The 21,782-nt window shown below is 39.4% G+C and overlaps 2 protein-coding genes across 2 annotated transcripts; both read right to left on the reverse strand.

Annotated features, from left to right (window-relative positions):
- Positions 1-686: 686 nt before the first annotated feature.
- On the reverse strand, positions 687-1,691 carry LOC140508845 (olfactory receptor 52I1-like). The gene has a single exon (XM_072616726.1). The coding sequence runs from the start codon at positions 1,674-1,676 to the stop codon at positions 687-689; it is 990 nt and encodes a 329-aa protein (XP_072472827.1). The 5' UTR covers positions 1,677-1,691.
- Positions 1,692-18,500: 16,809 nt separating this feature from the next.
- LOC140508846 (olfactory receptor 52I1-like) lies at positions 18,501-19,511 on the reverse strand. Its single transcript, XM_072616727.1, has one exon. The coding sequence runs from the start codon at positions 19,488-19,490 to the stop codon at positions 18,501-18,503; it is 990 nt and encodes a 329-aa protein (XP_072472828.1). The 5' UTR covers positions 19,491-19,511.
- Between the last annotated feature and the right edge of the window lie 2,271 nt (positions 19,512-21,782).

Here is a 21,782-nt window from a genome sequence, read left to right on the forward strand (position 1 = left end):
TAATTTGTCAGGACTGTGGTAGAGGGAAATCTTTTTGTAGTTACAATTTGGACCAGATAACCATTGAGATTCTTTCCAATTCTTATAAAAAAAAATCCAGTTGCAATTTGATAATGTTGGAGGTAGTCTTGTTCATCCTCCCACTGACATTAGGAAATTCCTCTACAGTGACATGAAAAGTCATACAACCTCTGTTTGACTGTCTCCCATGAGAGGGTTCAAAGTTAGCCAGCTAAGTTCACCCATAACCAACAATTAGATTATCTATAATTATCACCATTGCTCAGTGTAAAATATTTTCCATAGTGTTGCTAAGCAATATTTTCTACTATGGATAGCCCTAGACAATGAAGGATCATTGTTTGCTCCAAGTATAGGAGGCCTTCTCCTTCACCTAGTCACAATCCTGGTACCAGGGAAGCAGTGTAGTATAGCAGATAGGGAGCTAAGGTTGAAGCCAGGAAGAGCTGAGTTTAAGATGTACCTCTGAAACAAACCAGCTGTATAACCCTGAGGCAAGTCACCTAACCTCTCAACACTTTGAAAAGTCCTGTAAGAGAATACAAGTTTCAAAAATGATAACAATTTGTATTAGCAAAAGAAGTTTCCTTCTTTCAGAGTTCCTTGAACAAAGAAAATCATGAGTCTCATCCCCATCTCTACCCTAGCATCATAACATCTAGTAATTAAGTGCTCATACACAGTTTCTCCAATTTGAACCTCGACACAATGCACCAGCAGTTCCCTAGCACACCTAACACTCGCTGTAGGATCTGCTTGGTCCTCAGGCCATAGATGATAGGGTTCAAGGTGGGTGGAATGACCAAATAAAAATCAGCAAGCAGCACCTGTGTGTGCAGAGGCACTACACCCTGCCCAAACCACTCCACATAATGGGATATCAACCCAGGAAGATAGTAGAGCACCATGACTCCTACATGGGAACCACAGGTGCTGAGAGCCTTGAGTTGGGCATCCCTAGAAGAAAGTCTAAACACTGCCTGAAGAATCAGGCTGTAGGAGGTGGCAATAAAGGACACATCAGAACCCACAATGATAGAGGAACCAATCAGACTATAAAGGCTGCTGGGCATATAATCAGCACATGCCAACTTGGCCACAGCCATGTGCTCACAGTACGAATGGGGGATCAAGTGGGAGCCACAGAATGGCAGATGAATCACCATCCAGCTCAGTGGAGTCATGAACAGAATAGCTCTCACCACGATAGCTAGGCCAATCCCTAACATCATCTTGGGTGTGAGGATGGTTTGGTAGTGCAGAGGTTTGCAGATGGCTACATAGCGATCAAAAGCCATGCCTAACAACAGGCCTGTCTCAACAGCTGTGGCTGCATGGACCACATACATCTGAACAAAGCAGGCAGTGAATGTGATGGCATTATCACCTGACCAAAAGATGCTCAACATCTTGGGAGCAACAGAAGTGGCCATGATGATATCAACAGCTGCCAGAATGCAAAGGAAGTAGTACATGGGCTCATGCAGAGTAGGTTCAATGCAGATCACAGTCAGAATCAGAGTGTTCCCTACAAGGCCCACAATATACATAAAACTCAATGGGGCTGCCAGCCAGAGGTGTGACCCCTCCAGTCCTGGGATGCCCAAAAGGGTGAAAGAATTATCTGCTGTCTGGTTGCAAGGTGGTGCCAGCATGACAAGGGAGGCTTCTTTCCTGTGGATAAAAGGGGAAAGATCTTAAAAAGATCCCAGCCTAGGCTCCTATCTCTTCCCAATGTCACCTCCTACTTGACTTAATTATTATTTGGCTTCTAGTTTCTCTGCCAACTAGCAGATACTAGATAAGAAAGAACAAAAGTGGCTAATTGGCAACAGATGACCACGAATGGTGAAGAGATCACAGGCAGTGGGATGTTTTTTTTTTCTGATTTCAGTTCAAACAGCTGATCTAAATAATAACCTCAGGGACTGAAAGAAATGGTGGACATGACCTCTGGGCCACTGCTGGTGATTTGAAAGATTGCTGAGCACAGGAGGTATGCTGCAGCAGTGAAGAAGGGTCAATGTTGTCTCAAGTTTCAAGGAAGGAACCACAATAAAATCTGACCTGTGAGCTTGACTTCAAATCTGAAAACATTCCAAATTATATTGGGTGAAAAAGTGGTCAATGAATGGCTAGAAAACAGCAGTTCCCAACCTGTGGTCCATGGACCTCTGTGGATCCCTGCGGTCCCTTGAGTGGATGTTCACAGTTATTCACTTGTTAAAATCTCCTTTCTTTTTCACCTATACTTGTGTATGATACCAAATTTTCTTCATGTACTTCAACAACATATCACAAGAGACTGAATTTTAGAATGAGGGAAGAGAATCCAGCTGTCTTCTACTAATCCAGACACTAGAGATTTGCCAAAATAAGTAAAACAATACTACTGATCTTACTGTTTTTTTCTTTGGAAAATATAAATATTTGTATTAAGATGTTAACATCTTATGAGCATATTATTGATTTTAGTCAATTGATATTTTAAACTTAATCAGCTTAATTTATAATGTGGTAATTATGACCTTCATAAACATGGGTCTTTTGGGGGTTTTCAATAAATTTTAAGAATGTAAGAAGGTCCTGAAAGAAAAAGCCTGAGAAGTATAGATCTAGAAAATAAAGTAACACTCCTAAAATGTCTTCAGCAAAAGCAACTACACTACATTTATTTCCTTTTTTGAAAGATCCTAAACTGAAAGCTCAGGAGAATGCTATACATATAGGTTACCTAGATTTCTGAAAAGTATTTCATAAAGTATTCTTGCAAAAAGGATTGAGAGATGTATATCACTAGATGAAATCAGAAATTCTGCTTTAAAAAAATTGTAAGAAGAAGTATTTATGCATGGTTCAAAGTCAAGACTGAGCAGGTCTCCAGTGGAGGACAAGGAATCTCTTTTTCTCCCTTGCTGATGAACTTTTTTATCAATGATTTAGGTAAAAGTATAAATGGCAGTCCTAATGCATTTGTCATACTCTTTTTAGTAACATTTTCCAGCTTTTTGTTATTTGCAGAGTCAGTATCCAAACATGTTTGGACAGGTAAGAACATTAATGGGACTCTAATTAGATGGAATTTAATAGAGAAAAATTTCAAGTCTTACACTTAGATCAAAGGGGGGGTGGACTTCACAAATACTGAGTCTTCCAAAAGTCTTAGTGAAATGATAAGCTTAAGAATGCAGTAAGACTTTTAGGATATCCTGCACAATATGGGAGAGAGGCATGTCAGACAACCATTTTTCTGAAAAAGAATCTGGGCACGTTGATGAAATTCAGACAACTGTGAATCAAAAATGTGATGATGTCTGAAAAAGCTAAGGTGCCCTTGGGTTACATTAAAAGAGATGAGCATTCTGAGAATTATTTGGTTGATAATCCTGCTGTTATCCTTCCCTGGTCTTAGCATATAGGCATCATGTTAGGAGAGAGAGCCCTGGAGACAAGGTTAAAGGAAGAAACAGCTATAGTATTTGGTCAAAATCACCTTCCTTTTTAATCTTCACATGGTGGATGAAAAGGGAAATGTTCAAAGAGGTTAACCTCAGTTGAAAATCTGCCTGAAATGGTCCCTGGTGGACCTGTCTAGGGACAGAGACCCTGAGTGTGCAAGGAGGAGCCCTCCAGTTAATCAAGGACAGCCTGAGTTCTGGGAGTAGGAACAATCCCTAAATTAATGTGTTGGGGAACACAAACCCTGGCAGTGAGGGAGAGTACCTTGTCATCCTGTATGAGGGCCAGAGCCCCTGCACTGGAGGAAAGGAGATATTCTCCATCAGATTCTCTGACACCTTAAGATTCTGGATCAGATCCTGTCATCCTGCCTGAGAGCCTGAGTTTATGAACTCCTGAGCAGAGAAAACTGATTTTTGTCCCATACATTCAAAGAGACACCCACCTGAATTTGCATCCTCCCTACTCCAGGACCTACCTACCCTGAGGAAACTTCCAAGTCCTCCTTTCTCTGAAAGGGCAACAGGAGAATCTGAGCTGCTCCATCTCTAGATAAGGAGGATTTGCAACCCAGACTCCTACTTGCCCTGGGAACCTGGAGCCCTGCAGTCCTCTTGATACCTGCATCCACTCACTGGGGAAAAGCCTGAGCTGGTGAGCTGTGGAAAATAGAATATCAGGGGAGGCAGCTAGTAAAGGAGCAATGACACTGGCTGTGGAGTATGGAGACCTAGGCTTGAATGCTGCCTATGTTTATGCCACTCACTAGGGAGAAGATACTTCCCCTTCTGGGCCCATTTCCCTCTACCATGAGGATCATACTGTTCTCCCTACTAACCACACTGGGCACTTTTAATGAAAGTACTTGATCAACCTTAAGCACTGTGTAAATGTATGTGGTTATCCTCAACACAGCAACCTGAGACAAATAACCATCGTCTATATCTCCTACTGGAAGCAATGGACCCTCTGTGGTTACTGTCCTCAAGGAGTTTGTCTTCTACTGGGGAATACATATACAGAACACAGTAATTTTGTTGGTGTTGTTTTTGTTGTTGTTGAGTCATTCAGTCATGTCCAAGTCTTTATGATCACAAGGATCACAGCATGACAAGCCTTTCTATACTTAACTATCCCTTAAAGTCTGTCCAAGCTCATGTTCATTGTTTCCATAGCACTATCTATCCATCTCATCCTCTGCAATTCCCTTCTCCTTTTGCCTTCAATCTTTCTTACCATCAGGGTCTTTTCCAATGAGTACCATCTTCTCATAAGGTCAAAGTATCTAAATCTCAGCTTGAGTGAATTTGAGTGAATAGACTGAATTAATTTCTTAATTAATAGTCTGAATTAATTTCTTAATTAATAATCTGAATGAATTTGAAGTAGTGATTGATTTGATCTCCTTGCTGTCCAAGAGACTCACAAAGTTCTCCATTCCCACAATTTCAATGATTCCACAACCTTCAGTTTTCCTTATTGTATAGTTCTCACTGCCAGACATTGCTACAGGAAAAACTATCTCTTTGACTATATAAAATGTTGTCAGCAAGGTGATGTCTCAGCTTTTCAGTATGCTTTCAGATTTGCCATAAATTTCCTCCTAAGTAGCAAGTGTCTTTTAATTTCATGACTGCTGTCACCACCTACAGTGATCTTTGAGATCCAGAATAAAAATTCTAATACTGCCTCCATTTCTTTTCCTTCCATTTACCAGGAAATGATTGGACCAGTTGTGAAGATATTAGATTTATATATGTATATATATAGGTATAGATATAGATATATTGCTTCATACCATCTTTTATGCTCCCCTTTCACCCTTATCAAGTGGATTTTTAATTTATCTTCACTTTCTACCAACAGAGTACTGTCATCTGCATATCCAAGACTGTTGATACTTCTCCCAGCAACTTTAATTCTAGCTTTTGATTCATCCAACCTGGCATTTCACATCACATACATTGTATATTAGCAAAACAAATAAGGTGACAATATACATCCTTGTCGTACACCTTTTCTGATCTTAAATCAATTAACTGTTTCATGTCCAGTTCTACCTTTTGCTTCTTGGCCTGTATACAGGTTACTCAAGATGATGTGGTACTCCTATCTCCTTGAGGACTTGGAACATTTTGTGGTGATCCATACACCCAAAAGCTTTAGAGTAGTTAATGAAGCAGAAGTAGATGTTTTTCCAGAACTCCCTTGCTTTCTCCATAATCCAGAAAATGTTAGCAATTTGTTCTCCAGTTCCTCTGCCTCTTCAAAAAACCAACCTGTTCTGGTAATTTTTGGTTCATGTATTGTTGAATCCTAACTTGCAGAATTTTAAGCATAACTGCATTGGCATGTGAAATGAGTATGATTGATTGGTAATTTGAACATTCCTAGGCATTACCCTCCTTTAACACTGAGACATAAACTCTCTGACCACTAGTATATTTCCAAATGTGCTGGCATATTGAGTGCAGTACTTTAATAGCATCATCACTCAAGGGTTTAGATACCTCATCTGGAATTCTATCATCTTCACTAGCTTTATTGTTAGCAATGCCCACTGGACTTCATTCTCCAGGATATCTGGCTCTAGATCACTAACCACATGATCCTGGTTATCAGTGATGTTAAGGACTTTCTTGTGTAGTTCTTATATTCTGGCCACCTGTTCTTAATCTCTTCTGCATTGTCTGTTAAGTCCTATTTTTGTCTTTTATTATCACATTTTTGGCATGAAACTTTCCAATGATATTTTTAATTTTCTTTTTATTTTTTTCTAATGTATTTATTTATTTGTAGTTTTCAACATTCATTTACGCAAAATTTTGAGTTCCAAGTTTTCTCCCCATCTCTCTCCTCCACCCACCCCAAGACAGTGGGCATTCTGATTACCCCTTTCCCCCAAGCTGCCCTCCTTTCTATCACACTCTCCCTTCTCTTATTCCCATCCCCTCTGTTTTCTAGGAGGGCAAGAAAGATTTCTATACCACCTTGACTGTATATCTTATTTTCCAGGTGCATGTAAAAACAATTTTTAACATTCGTTTTTAAAATTTTGTGTTCCAACTTTTCTCCCTTCCTCTCTTCCCAAGCATCCCCACTGAGAAGGCAAGCAATTCGATATAGGTTATACATGTGTAGGTATACAAAACACTTCCATAAAAGTCACGTTGTGAAAGACTAACTATATTTCCCTCCATCCTATCCTGCCACCTATTTATTCTATTCTTTCTTTTAACCCTATCCTTCCTCAAAAGTATTTACTTCTAATTACGCCCTCCTCCCACTTGCCCTCCCTTCTATCACCCTCCTTTTCCCCTACTTTCCTGTAGTGTGAGATAGATTTTCATAGCAAATTGAGTATGCATATTATTCCCTTTTTAAGACAAATGTGATGAGAGTAAGGCTCACTTTTTCCCTCTCACCTCCGCTCTCTTCCTTTCCACTGAAAAACCTTTTTCTTGCCTCTTTTGTGTGAGAGATAATTTGTCCCACTCTATTTTTCCCTTTCTCCTCCAAATATATTCCACTCTCACCCATTAATTTTATTTCTTTTGGATATCATTCCTTCCTATTCAACTTACCCTGTGCCTTCTGTCTATATTGATATAATCCCTCCAACTATCCTACTACTGAGAAAAGTCTCAAGAGTCATAAATATTATCTTTCCATGTAGGAATACAAACAGTTCAAGTTTAGAAGGTCCCTTATATATCTTATTTCTTGTGTTTGAAAATCAGATTTTCTATTCAGCTCTGGTCTTTTCATCAAGAATGATTGAAAGTTCCCTATGTTATTGAATGAAGATTTTTTCCCCTGAAGTATTATACTCAGTTTTGCTAGGTAGGTGATTCTTGGTTTTAATCCTACTTGCTTTGCCTTCTAGAATATAATATTCCAAGCCCTAGTTCAGCTGGAATTCTATCATCTTCACTAGCTTTACTATTAGCAGTTCCCACTTGACTTCATTCTTCATGATATATGGATGGATGACAGGATTCCAGCTGATCTAGGGCTTCATCTAGTGGCTGTTACATGTTGTGTTATCCCAATTACGTTTCCACAATACTCGAATTGTTTCTGGCTGCTTGCATTATTTTCTTCTTGACCTGGGAGCTCTGGAATTTGGCTAAAATATTCCTAGCAGCTTTCCTTTTGGGATCTCTTTCAGGAGGTGATCAGTGGATTCTTTCAATATTTATTTTACCCTCTGGTTCTAGAATGTCAGGGCAGTTTTTCTTGATAATTTCTTGGAAGATGATGTCTAGCCTCTCTTTTTGATCATGGCTTTCAGGTAGTCCCATAATTTTTAAATTGTCTCTCCTGGAAGTATTTTCCATGTCAGATGTTTTTCCAGTGAGATATTTCATATTGTCTGCTATGTTTCTATTCCTTTGGTTTTGTTTTTTAATTTCTTGATTTTTCGTAAAGTCATTAGCTTCCATCTGTTCCATTCTCATCTTTAAGGAATTATTTTCATCAGTGAGCTTTTGGACCTCCTTTTCCATCTGGCCAATTCTTCTTTTAAGGTCATTCTTCTCCTCATTGGCTTTTTGGATCTCTTTTGTCATTTGAGTTAGTCTATTTTTTTTTAAAGTGTTATTTCCTTCAGCATTTTTTGGATCTCCGTAAGCAAGCAGTTGACTCTTTTTTTCATGATTTCCTTGTATCACTCTCATTTCTCTTCCCAATTTTTGCTCTTCTTCTCTTATTTTATTTTCAAAATCCTTTTTGAGCTCTTCCATGACCAGAGACTAACTCATATTTTTTCATGGAGGCTTTGGATGGAGGAGTTTTGACTTTGTTGTCTACTGTTTGCATGTTTTGGTGTTCCTTGTCACAAAAGTAAGATTCTATAGTCTGATTCTTTTTCCAGTTTTGCTCATTTCCCCAGGCATTTACTTGACTTTTGAGCTCTTTGTCAAAGTAGATCTCTGCTTCTTGTGGGCATGGGGGTGATGTACTGTCAGCCACTTGATCCTCCCACAATTTTTGGACCTAAAACTCCAGAAACAGTGGCTGCAGCTACCCCTGCTGCTGCTGTGGATGCTACATGCTGCTCTGTCTCCTCCCCACCATGCTGCCCTAGGCCTGGAGCCAGACCACTCTACTTTCCCACACTGGTCCCACAGACTTTTTCCACTGACCTTCCGATTTGTCTGAGGCATTTTGGGGTCCTGAAGTCTGGAAACTGCCACAGATGTGAGAAATTCAGTCTCCCCAAGGCCCACTCAGGTCTTCCCTGTGCCTGTGCAGGTCTGCACCCTGTCCACTGCATGGGGTGACAGACACTTCACACTCTAGGCTATCTTGGAGTTGAGATCTGCTTCACTCTGTTACTCTGTGGGTTCTTCAGCTCCAGAATTTGTTTGTTACCATTTTTACAGGTATTTGGCTGGGCCTGTGGACAGCGTTATAGAAAGTGTATGCTGATATTCCAGTATGTTGACTCTGCCTCCCTCTATCTCTAATTTTCTTGAAGAGACTCTTTTCTTTCCCACCCTTTTCTTCTATTTCTTTGCGTTGCTTGTTAAAAACAAACAAACTTCCTGTTCTCTAAAATTTTGCATTCAGTTGAGTATCTTTCCCCTTCCATTTCTTTCTTTCCTCAACTATTCATAGATCCTCATCAAATAGCCATTTTGTTTTCTTGCTCTTCTTTTCTTTGGAATGTTTTTATTGTTACCTGCTGTGCAATATCAGTCAATACTTCTTCAGGCACTCAATCTACCAAATTTAATTCTTTAAATCTATCCATCACCTCCACTTCATATTCATAAGTGATGTTATTTTTTCATACCTACATGGGTTGATGGTTTTCCCGACTTCTTTCAATTTAAATATGTATTTTTTAACAAAAGAGAAACTCATGATCTGAGCTGCAGTCAACTCCATGTCTTTTTCAAACTGCCTCTATAGAGCTTCTCACACTTTGGTTACAAAGTATATAATCAATACATTTTCTATGACCATCTGGAGATGTCCATGCATAGAGTAACTTTTGAGTTTTTGAAAAAAAAGTTTTTGTTATGATGTGGATGTGGGAAAATAGGGATTGTGATGCATTCTTGGTGGAGTTGTGAACTAATCAAACGATTCTGAAGAAAGATTTTTGAAACTATCAAGAAAAATACTATATTCCAAAGAGATAAAAAAAGGCAAAAAAGACCTATTTATACAAAAATATTTATAGCCCCTCTTTTTGGGGTGGCAAAGAATTGGAAATGGAAGGCATGTCAATCAGTTGCAGAGTGTCTGAACAGCTGTGTTACATGATTGTTGAATAGTATCGTGCTATAAGGAATGAATAGCAGGATAGTTTCAGAAAAACCCAGAAAGATCTGTATGAACTGGTACAAAGTAAAGTGAGTAGAACCAGGAGAATATTGTCCACAGTAACATCAATATCATGGTATTGATTAACTGTGAAAGACAGCTACTCTGAATAAGACAATGATCCAATGCAATTACAAAGGAACCATGATAAAAAAAAATACTATTCACCTATAGGGAGAGAAATGATGAATTCAGCAGATTGAAGCATATAATTTTTTGCATTCTTTATTTTTCTTGGGAGTTTTTGATGTCTTTTGTAACATGGAAAATGTGGACATATCTTTTGCCAGACTTCCCATGTAAAAACAATTTTAACCTCCATTTTTTTTTACAATTTTTAAACAGCATTTCCCATTTGTATATCAGGAAAAAAAAACTTTAGCATTCCTTTCTACAAGATTTTTTCTAATTTTTTTTCTCTCCCTCCCTTCATTTCCCCTCTTCTGAAAATGATAGGCTGTTTGATACTGTTTACGCATGTGCTATCAGATAAAACTGTTTCCATGTTAGTCAGAGTTGTGAAAGAAGAAACAGATCCAGCAGGAAAAAAATGCAAGAAAGAATAAAGTAAGCTAAAAAAAAAAAACAGCCTTCAATTCTGCAATCAGAGTCCATTAGTTTTTTGGATGGGGATGACATTTACTTTAGTGAGTTCTTTGTACTTGTCTTATATAATTGTGTTGCTGAGAAGAGCTGAGCCATTCATCAATCATCAATCAATGTTGCTGATCCTGTGTGCAATATTTTCCTAGTTCTGCTCATTTCACTTTGCATTCATTTGTACAAGTCTTTCCAAGTTTTTTTCCTGAAATTTGCCTAGTCATCATTTATTGTTCTTCAATAATATTCCATTAAATTCACATACCACAGCTTGTTCAGCCATTGCTCAATGGATGGATATCCTTTCAATTTCCAATATTTGACCATTACAAAAAGGGTTGCTATAAATATTTTTTCCAAATGTGTGTCATTTTATTTTTCTTAAATCATCTTTTTTTAGGATACAGACCTAGTAGTGCTACTGCTGGATCAAAAAACAAAAACAAAACTAAACAGTTCTGCTGCTCTTTGGGCATAGTTCCAAACTGTTCTCCAGAATAGTTGGGTCAGTTCAGACCTCCAACAAGAGTGCATCAGTGTCCCATTTTCCAACTACTTCATCATTTGTCATTTTCCTGTTCTGTCATATTAGGCAATCTGATAGATATTAGGTGGTACCTCAGAGTTTTTTGAATTTGCATTTCTCTAATCAAAAGTGATTTATAACACTCCTTCATATGCATATAGATAGCTTTCATTTCTTCATCTTAAACCTGCCTGTTCATTTCCTTTGAAGATTTATCAATTGGGGCATGGCTTGTATTCATGTAAATTTGACTCATTTCTCCATATATTTGAGAGATGAGACCTTTATCAAAGACACTTGCTATAAAGCTTGTTTCCCATCTTTCTGCTTTCCTTCTCATTTTGGTTGCATTGCTTTGGTTTTGTCTGTAGAAAAGCTTTTTTACCTAATATAATCAAAATGAACTATTTTACATTTTGTAATGCTTTTCATCTCTTGTTGGGTCATGAATTCTTCCTATCCTCATATTTCTGGCAGATATGTTATTTGTTCCTCTCCTAATTTGCTTCCTTTATGTCTAAATCATACCAAAGGTCTACCAGGTCTCACTCTTCTAATATTGTATTTATCCCCTTAGTTTCTTTTTTGATTATTGTTTTGGTTAGGTTTATTTAGTTCTGAGCAGGGACAGTTAGTGTCCCCCACAAGTATAGTTTTGCTGCCTATTTCTTCTACATCATTTGATGCATATATGTTGAGTATTAGCATTGCTTCTGTTAACAGGATTTTTATTGAGCCAGTCTCTAACCTGAGAATGCCCCCAGCTACACAAAGCAGGACTAGAAACAGGTGTGCCAGTAATCACGTCATTTAATCAATTTCAGAGTGAGGAATGTTCTCAGCTGAAGTAAAAGCATAGGTTGTGTACTTAAATCACAAGTGGAGAAGGTGGTTTACAAATAAACATTTACTGGTTTCCCATGAGAAATCCACAAGATCCACAATGCAATAATTCTGGAGTCAAATCTTTCAGGGTCTTGACCACCTCCCCTGGGGCACAGAACCAAAGTTCTATGACAGGAACAGATTCTAAAATCTTTGATATACTTCACTGGTCAGAGTTTTGGTTTCTCAGTTTAAGTTGTATTGTGAGCTCTGACTCCCTAGCCAAAGAGGCAGCTCTTGAGTAAACTAAATTATTAGCAGATTAATTACACATATCATATCAATTAACACAAAAAATACAATCTTTTCTCATTCCTTCCTTTTGGTCAAGAAGCTCAGAATAACCCTTGAAGGCTGATGAGGAACATTCATTTGAAACATGATTTTGAAAAATTTGATTATGGAAATTAGCTATCAAAGAAAAAAAAAGAGGGACATAGTTGTCATACAACAAGGGGAGAGTCTCCCTTAGTTCTTTTTGCTTCCAAGCATGAGTCACATATGACAGTCAATCATATAGTAACAGAGTGTTAAAGCAAGGCACGGGATTAATCAGGTGGAAATTTTCCTTTTCTAGAAAGGAAATAACACAATGGGGAAATGAAGTCAAGGGGATCCTACCAAGACTGTGTCCTGAGCCATCCTCATAACCTTTTCTAGGCACAGACACTTACCTTGGCACTCCTCAGACTGCCACACATGTCATTTTCTATTGTTGCTTTGTGACAACTCAGAAAACTCTTCTAGAAATCAAAGCTCAAAACAAATTACAGTGCCAGGAATTTTTACTCAAAATAGCAAAATTTTCATTAATCACTACTTAAGGAAATAAGTATGACAGAAAAGTGAGAAAAAAGGCTACATCCATGAACATTAGGTGACTGAGGGGATTGTAGCAAGGAGAAAAAAGGATTAGTTTATAGCAGAAGTAACTGCAAACATCAGCCCATGTCCAGTTTCTTGGTTGGTGATCTACATCAGCTGTCATCTACTCCTCATCCTGAGGGTCTTGGTTACAACTGTCCACTTAAATGTTGGCTGCTTCAGAACCTATTTAATCTTTAGTATCAGATCATCAGTAAGTTCCAAATTGCAAGTGGGTGGTTCTGCTCTTTTGGAGATGTGACAGGTGGATGTAGGACTCCACTTTCTGGAGTTTGGCTGCAGTGGGAAGGGTGAACAGAACCTCAAAGGGATCTTTTCACCATGGCTCCAAGGAGTGTTTTCAGAGGTGACATTTCCAGTAGCCTCAGTCACTTCGGTTGGTTCAGGGGATAAGTTTTGGTTGGAGTATCTAAAGAATGGCACTGTGAGACAAGTTGGTAAGTCTGATATTTTCTGAGCCAAGCTGTGGATTCTGTTTCCCAACCCCACAGGTACAGTGACATTGGGCATCCTGTTAATATCTCATAGGAAATGAGCTTATGGGAAACAAATGGTCTGGAATAAGGCTTAACAGGGCCAAATGAAAGGGTTTGAACCACAGAATTTTGCAAGGGAGATCTTAAGTATCCCATTAACTCTTTCAACTATTCCTGATGATTGGGTGTGACAGGCACAATGGAGGTGCTGAATAATTGGCCAGGATAAAAGTACCTTAACTAAGGAAGCTCCTGTGAAATGGGAATCATTGTGTTTCTCTTTAGGGAATTCCCATAATGGAATTATTTTTTTTCTAAGAGGATTTTTGCTACCTCAGAGGCTGTGGCAGTATGACAGGGGAACATTTCCACCCAACGAGAAAACATACAGACCATAAATCATATCCAAGGGTAGAGGGCAATTGAATAAAGTCAATCTGCCAGGTTTCAAAGGCTGCATCTGAGAGAGGAAACTGGCCACAAGTAGGCTTCAGAGACTTGGATAAATTGTGCTTGGGGCAGGTGGGACACATCTCCTAGGCTGTGACAGCAGTCCTGTGAAAATTATCCCACTAACATTTCTGAGCCAGCTGCACTAGCTTGTCAGGTCCCCAATAGCTGAATGAAGGTGATTCACCGTAGGGAGTGATAAGTTCTTAGGGAGTACTACAAGTCTGTATGGAAGAATCTACAGTCCCTTAATCTTATCAAATTCATATCCTTCCTTTTAAGCCTGTTCTTGCTTTGTGATAAGCATTCTCTGTAGCCAGTGACTACATTTTCTTTTCTTAGGCTAGGAGGTTTGGGCAGTCCTTCACAGTGGGACGGATATACTATTAAGGCTCTACTTATGGGGACTTGTACCTCAAGAATTTTAGGAGCTGAAGCTGCAGTTTTAGCTGCTTAATGAGCCTACTCATTTCCATGGGTATGAATGCTGTCTTCTTGACTGTGCCCTGGAATTTTTATAACTACTACAGTCTAGGAAGATATAAATGGTCTAATATTTGGGAAATCTGTTTTTGATTGTTAATAGGTTTTCTGAAGAGGTAAGGAAGTCCCAGTGTTTCCGTATCACCCCAAAGTCATATGCCAAAGTCTCATTCTCACTTTCCATCTCAGGTAGATAAGTAGTGTGATCAAATGTCCTTGTGCCAACTACATTTCCTCCTTTCTCAGAGGTGAATAAATCAAATGGGAGAGCTAACAGCACAACGATACCTGCAGCATTGATAACTGGCCTGATATGAGCGGCATCTGAAGTCCCTAAGCTGGAGGAAATTTGGTTAAGACCTGGATGGTCAAAAGGGGTTAAGGAAGGAGAAGGAGGTAAAGGACAAAAGCGAGTGGTCCCTCCTTGGTCAAAGGAAATAGTGATATAATATAACAAGTGGCCAAGGGCCTCAGGGACCAGGACATAAGGATGAAAGACACTGACCTCCAACAAAAAGAGAGTGATTCTTAGATATTGGCCACAATGGTCTTATTAGAAATCCCCACAACTAAAATACTCTCTTCACTCTGGCGGATGGGAGTGGGAAAGGCAAAGGGGTTTAAAATAGAGCATGGCACTAGCCTGAACTAGAGCAAACACCTCTTGTCCCTGTATGAGCAAGGAGACATCCCCAATAGGAGTCATGGGGATAACAGGCAGTGCCTGTGCACGTCCCTCCTTTTGCCACCCCTCCTGCTAGCCCTCCCCAAAACCTAGTCATTCGGAGTGATCACAGTTGTAGGGAGGGTCCCTCAATACTTTCTGGGGTTTCTTCTCTTTTTTTTCTTCACCATCTGCCACAATCTCCATTTAACAGTTTTTCCTTCAGGGGCCAGATTTTCTACAATTAAAACAAATTCCTGGCCTGTTTGATTTTGATGGTACAGGGAAGCACTGTTGGAGACAACAGGGGATGTCCCCAGGGATGGTCCCAGGGATGGTAAGGAATGTATTGCAGCTGTTTCAGAAGGAAGGCAAAGGAAAACAGGTTTGGTTTTTTTTTTTGCTTCTGTAAGTTCTTTTTTATTGTTTTCAATCTCCTTTGCCAGAGTTGCTGCCAGCTGTGCTTTGGTCTCAGGAAGGAACCCAGTGTCTCAGTGTTGCCCATCAGAAATAGCTTAATTAGCTTAGAGGTGGGTGGACAAAGATTATTAATAAAATACGAAAGAAACTGAATTTCCCTTATTGCTATCATGCTTAAGGTGCAAATTGCCATCAAAAGCCTGTGTGAGTTTGTCATAAAACTGTCAGATTCCCCAGGGTCCTGTTCAGTATCTCAAACCTTTGTTAAATCAGTGGGTCAGGGGAATACAAGAGGTATGGCTTCAAGTAGATTTTTACCCATAACTTAGACAAGTTGGTAATGTTCTTTACCTTAGCCCTCCAGGGCCCAAGCTATCTTAAGATCCTCCTCCAGGTCTTCCCAGCTGGCCTTTAGGAACCAATTTTTAGTGTTCTCCTTCTCAGCCAAGACAATCATGAGTTGATACAGATCTGGGAACCCAGGTTCGTATGAATACAGGATTAGCTGGAACTACACAGCAAAAGTCTATGGGATCCTCCATGAGACTGGGATAATCCTTGGCAATAGTCTGGAGTTGTCCAAGCTGCCGGGGCTTGAAACTATAGACCCTGATCAAGACACTCTCCTCAGGGTTTTTTTTTTTCCTCAAGAACTTTGGCTTGTTCTTTGAAAGGGAACATAGAATCTCAGGAACTGGTGGAATCCTTTGATAAAAGTGGATATTTTTTACATAGTTGTGGAGTTTTGGAGGTTGTTAAGGAGAATATTTTCAAATGATTTAATCCTTTCTTTCACTGATTCTAATTCTGACCTCTGGTCTCTTTTCCTTGCCTCTGAGTACCATTTATTATAGCTGTCCCATTCTAGAGGCTGAGTTTTCTTGTTCATCAATTTCTTCTATAAATATTCTAATGTGTTTTTATCAAAGCTGCCTCAATGGGAACAGAAAAGTTTAAGATCATCACTAATCAAATCAACCCAAACCTGGCAATATGAAGGACAATCAAGGCCATATTTCTTGTACATTTGAAAGGTACATGTCTACTCTGGAGGTTTCTTAATAAGAATTGCTGTATCTTCCCCCATAAGTTTACCACATATCTGTCCCATTGTAAAGGTATACACTCAAAGATAACAAGACTTAACTAACATGTATACACAATTCACAAATACAAAGATACAATAAAGGGAATACAAAACAAATACACAAAACATAAGTTCACAATTACAAGAGCACAATTAAAACGTTAACACAAAATGAACCTCACAAGCTACTCAACACAAATATTTTTATGGCATATAGAAATAAAAACCCACAGTCCATAGCTCATACCACTTTAATAAAAGAGAGAAGAAAAACCCTGAAGGTCATAGCCTGCTCTATAGTACAAAATAAAAGATACAGGCAAAGCCAAATCCAGGTGACAAAAACGAAACAAAACATGAGCCTTACCACAGTGATCTAGTTCAAGAAAAGGAGTAGGAGAACATGCCTTGCAATGAAAACCCAGAAGTGATCAGAGGCTGAGCTCCTAAGGGAGCATCTAATTTGTCAAGCACTTTGAGATTCTGGAAAAAATCTGATGATGCAGGTCCCTTCTCCCCACACTGAAGTGCTCAAGGCATTAGTCTATGTCCTTCCCATAAAAACTTCTGACACCAATTAATATTAACAGGATTTTTACTGAACCAGTCTCGAACCTGAGAATGCTCAGAGGCAAACAAAGCAAGCCTAGAAACAGAAGTGCCCATCCTCAAGCAGTTTAAATCAATTTCAGAGTGAGGAATGCTCTCTTAACTGAAATAGAAGTAAGTACAGGTCATCTACTTAAATCCTAAGTGGGAAAGGAAGGGATGAGGTGGATTACAAACAATCATTTAGTGGTTTCCCATGAGAAACCCACAAGTCCCACAACAACAGTTCTGAAGTCAAGTGTTTGGAGGTAGTGACCACCTGCCCTAGGGAGCATAACCAGAATTCTGTGATGAGAAAAGCTTCTTCAATCTTTGATTCCCTTCACTTAAAGTTCAGTGATCGTGAACATTGTCAGAGTTTTGATTAATCAGTTAAAGCTGCATTGTGAGCTCTGACTCCCTAACCAGAAAGGCAGCTCTTGAGAAAACAAAATGATTAGCCTATTCATTAAACATCATATTGATTACTATGAAAATTATAATCCCTTTTCATTTCATTGTCTATGTACCTTTTAGCAAGATGTAGTTTCCTTCCTTATATCTTTTAATTAAGTCTACTTTTGTTTTTACCTTTTCTAATATCAGGAATGCTATCCCTGCCATCCTGATATTTTTACTTCAATTAAAGCATAATAGATTCTGCTCCATCCCTTTACCTTTATTCTGTGTGTTTCTCTATGCTTCAAGTGTATTTCTTGTTAACAACATATTGCAGAATTCTGTTTTTTGATTCACTCTTCTCTTCACATCTCTTTTGTGAGAGCATTCATCCCATTCACAATACAGTTATGATTGGCACCTGTGTTTTTCCCTCCATCCTATCCTTCCTCTTGTCTGTCCTCTCCTTTTCCCCTTTCCCTCCTCACCAGCTTTTTGCTTGTCTACCACCTCCCCTCATCTACCCTCCCTTCTGTCAGTCTCACCTCCCCCTTTACGTTTTCTCCTCCCTTCCTACTTCCCTGTTGGGCAAGGGAAATTTCTATATTTAACTGATTGAGTGTTGGCTAAGGTAGATTTCTACATTCAACTGATTGTATGTGATTCCCTTTTTAAACCAAAAATGATGACAGTAAGGTTCATGTGATGCCCATCAACCACCCTCTCATTTCCCCTTTTCTGTAATAGGTCTTTTATACCTCTTTTACCTCTTACTTCCTTCTGCACCTTTTGTTACCCTCTTTCTCATCCCTTACTTTTTTAGGTCGTTCCCTCCAATTCACCTTATACCTACACACTCCATGTATATCCCTTCGAGCTGTACTATTAGTGATACAATTTTGCTACAAGTATAGGAGGCCTCCCCTTTCATTTAGTCACAACTCTGGTACCAGAGAAGCAGTGTTGTATAGTGGATAAGGAGCCCACCTTGAAGCCAAGAACAGCTGGTTTTAAGAGCTGCCTGACACAAACCAGCTGAGTAACCCTGAGGCAAGTCATTTAACCTCTCACCACTTTGAGAAACCCTATAAGAGAATATAAGTTTCAGAAATGATACCAATTTGCATTAATAAAGGAACTTTCCTTCTCTCAGAGTTCCTTATACAAAGAAATTCAGGAGTCTCATCCCCACCTGCTTCCTAGTCTTAAAACCTCTAGTAATTAAGTGCTCCTGCACAGTTTCTCCAATTTGAGCCTTGACACAATACACCAGCCATTCTGTAACACACCTAAAACTCGCTGTAGGATCAGCTTGGTCCTCAGGCCATAGATGATAGGGTTCAAGGTGGGTGGAATGACCAAATAAAAATCAGCAAGTAGCACCTGTGTGTGCAGAGGCACTACACCCTGCCCAAACCACTCCACATAATGGGACATCAACCCAGGAAGATAGTAGAGCACCATGACTGCTACATGGGAACCACAGGTGCTGAGAGCTTTGAGTCGGGCATCTCTAGAAGAAAGTCTAAACACTGCCTGCAGAATCAGGCTGTAGGAGATGGCAATAAAGGACACATCAGAACCCACAATGATAGAGGAGCCAATCAGGGTATAAAGGCTACTAGGCATATAATCAGCACATGTCAACTTGGCCACAGCCATATGCTCACAGTAGGAATGAGGGACAATGTGGGAGCCACAGAATGGCAGATGAATCACCATCCAGCTCAGTGGAGTAATGAACACAATAGATCTCACTATGATAGCTAGGCCAATTCCCAACATCATCTTGGGTGTGAGGATGGTTTGGTAGTGCAGAGGTTTGCAGATGGCCACATAGCGATCAAAAGCCATGCCTAACAACAGGCCTGTCTCAGTAGCTGTGGCTGTATGGACCACATACATCTGAGCAAAGCAGGCAATGAATGTGATGGCATTATCACCTGACCAGAACAAGCTCAACATCTTGGGAGTTACAGAGGTTGCCATAATGATGTCAACAGCTGCCAGAATGCAAAGGAAGTAGTACATGGGCTCATGCAGAGTAGGTTCAATGCAGATCACAGTCAGAATCAGAGTGTTCCCTATGAGGCCCACAACATACATAAAGCTCAATGGGGCTGCCAGCCAGAGGTGTGAGCCCTCCAGTCCTGGGATGCCCAAAAGAGTGAAAAAATTGTCTGATGTCTGGTTGTAAGGTGATGCCAGCATGACAAGGGAGGCTTCTTTCCTGTGGATAAAAGCAGAAAGATCTTAAAAAGTCAAAGAGGCCCAGCTTACACTCCTATCTCTTTCCAATATCACCTCCTACTTGACTTAATTAGTATTTGACTTCTAGTTTCTCTGTGCCAGCTAAAAGACACTTGATAAGGAAAGAACAAAAGTGGCTATTTGGCAGCAGATGACCATGAATAGTGAAGAGATCACAGGCAGTGAGATGCTATTTTGCTGATTTCATTTCACACAGCTGATCTAAATAATAACCTCAGGGACTGAAAGAAATGGTGGACATGACCTCTGGGCCACTGTTGGTGATTTGGAAGATTGCTAAGCACAGGAGATGTGCTGCAGGAGTGAAGAAGGGACAATGTTGTCTCAACTTTCAAGAAAGGAACCAGGATGAAATCTGAAAACTGTCAACCTGTAAGCTTGACTTCAAATCCTGAAAACATTCTAGTTTATATTGTGTGAAAAGGTGGCTAGAAAACAACAGTTCTCAAACTGTGCTCCATGGATCTCTGTGGATCCCTGAGGTCCCTTGAGTGGATGTTCAGTTATTCACTTGTTAAAATCTCCTTTCTTTTTCACCTATACTTGTATATGGTACCAAATTTTCTTCATGCACTTCAACAACATATCACAAGAGATTGAATTTTAGAATGAGGGAGGAGAATCCAGCTGTCTTCGACTAATCCAGACACTAGAGATTGCCAAAACATGTAAAACAATGCACCTGATCTTACTGTTTTTTTCTTTGGAAAATATAAATATTTGTATTAAGATGTTAACATCTTATGAGTTTATTATTGTTTTTAGTTAATTGATATTTTAAATTTAAATAGTTTAATTTCTAATATGGTAAGTAAGACCCTCATAAACATGGGTTTTTTGGGGTCCTCAATAAACTTTAAGAATGTAAGAAGGTCCTGAGAGAAAAAAGCTTGAGAATTATAGGTCTAGAAAAAAAAAAAAACAATCCTAAAGTGTCTTCAGAAAAAGTAACTACACTAACTTTATTTCCTTTTTTGAAAGGTCCTTAAATGAAAGCTCAGGAGAATGCTATACAGAAAAGTATTTGATAAAGAATCATGTGCTATTTTCCAAAAAAAAAAAAAAGATGAAGTATATCTAACTAGACAAATTCAGAAATGCTATTTTTAAAAAAATTATAAGAAGTAGTCAGGAATGGTTCAGTTTCAATGTTGAATGAGGTCTCCAGTGGAGGATCAAGAATCTCTGTTTCTCCCTTGCTGATGAACATTTTTATGACTGACTTAAGTAAAAGTATAGATGACATCCCAAACACATTTGTCATAGTGTTGCTAGTAACAATTTCCAGCTTTTTGTCATTTGCAGAGTCAGTATCCAAACATGTCTTGACAGGCAAGACCATTGATGGGACTCTAATTAGATGGAATTTAATAGTGACAAATTTCAAGATTAAAAAGGGGGGTCTCACAAACACTGAGTGTTCCTAAAATCTTAGTGCAGTGATAACCTTAACTGTAGTAAGACTTTTAGGACACCCTGTACAATATGGGAGAGAAGCATGTCAGACAACAATTTGTCTGAAAAAGCATCTGAACATATTGATGAGATTCAGACTAACGTGAGTCGAAAACGTGATGATGTCTGAAAAAGCTAAGGTGCCCTTGGGCTACATTACAAGAGATGAGCATTCTGAGAATTATTTAATTGATAATCCTGCAGTTATCCTTGCTGGTTTTAGCCTATGGGCATCATGTTAGGAGAGAGGGCCCTGGAGACAAGGTTAGAGGAAAGGACAGGTATAGTCTTTGGTCAAAATTATCTTCCTTTTGAAACTTCAGGTGGTGGGCAAATATGGAAACCTGCAAAGTGGTTAGCCTCAGTTGAAAAGCTGCCTGAAATGGTCCCTGGTGGACCTGTCTAGGGGCCAGAAACCCTGAGTGGGCAAGGAGTCCTCCAGTTAATCAAAGATAGTCTGAGTTCTGGGAATAAGAATAATCTCTAAATCAATGTGTTGGGGAGCACAAACCCTGGTATTGAGGGGGATTACCCTGTCATTCTGTCTGAGGGCCAGAGCCCCTGCACTGGAGGAAAGGAGATATTCTGGATCATACTCTGAAACTTTAAGACTCTGGGTCAGATCCTGTCATCCTGCCTGAGAGCCTGAGCTTATGAACTCCCGAGCAGAGAAAACTGATTTTTGTCCTATACTTTCAAAGAGACACCTACCTGAATTTGCATCCTCCCCACCCCAGACCTACCTGCCCTGAGGAAACTTCCAGGTCCTTCTTTCTC

This window comes from Notamacropus eugenii, chromosome 5 (assembly GCF_028372415.1).
Source record: "Notamacropus eugenii isolate mMacEug1 chromosome 5, mMacEug1.pri_v2, whole genome shotgun sequence".
Lineage (NCBI taxonomy): Eukaryota > Metazoa > Chordata > Mammalia > Diprotodontia > Macropodidae > Notamacropus > Notamacropus eugenii.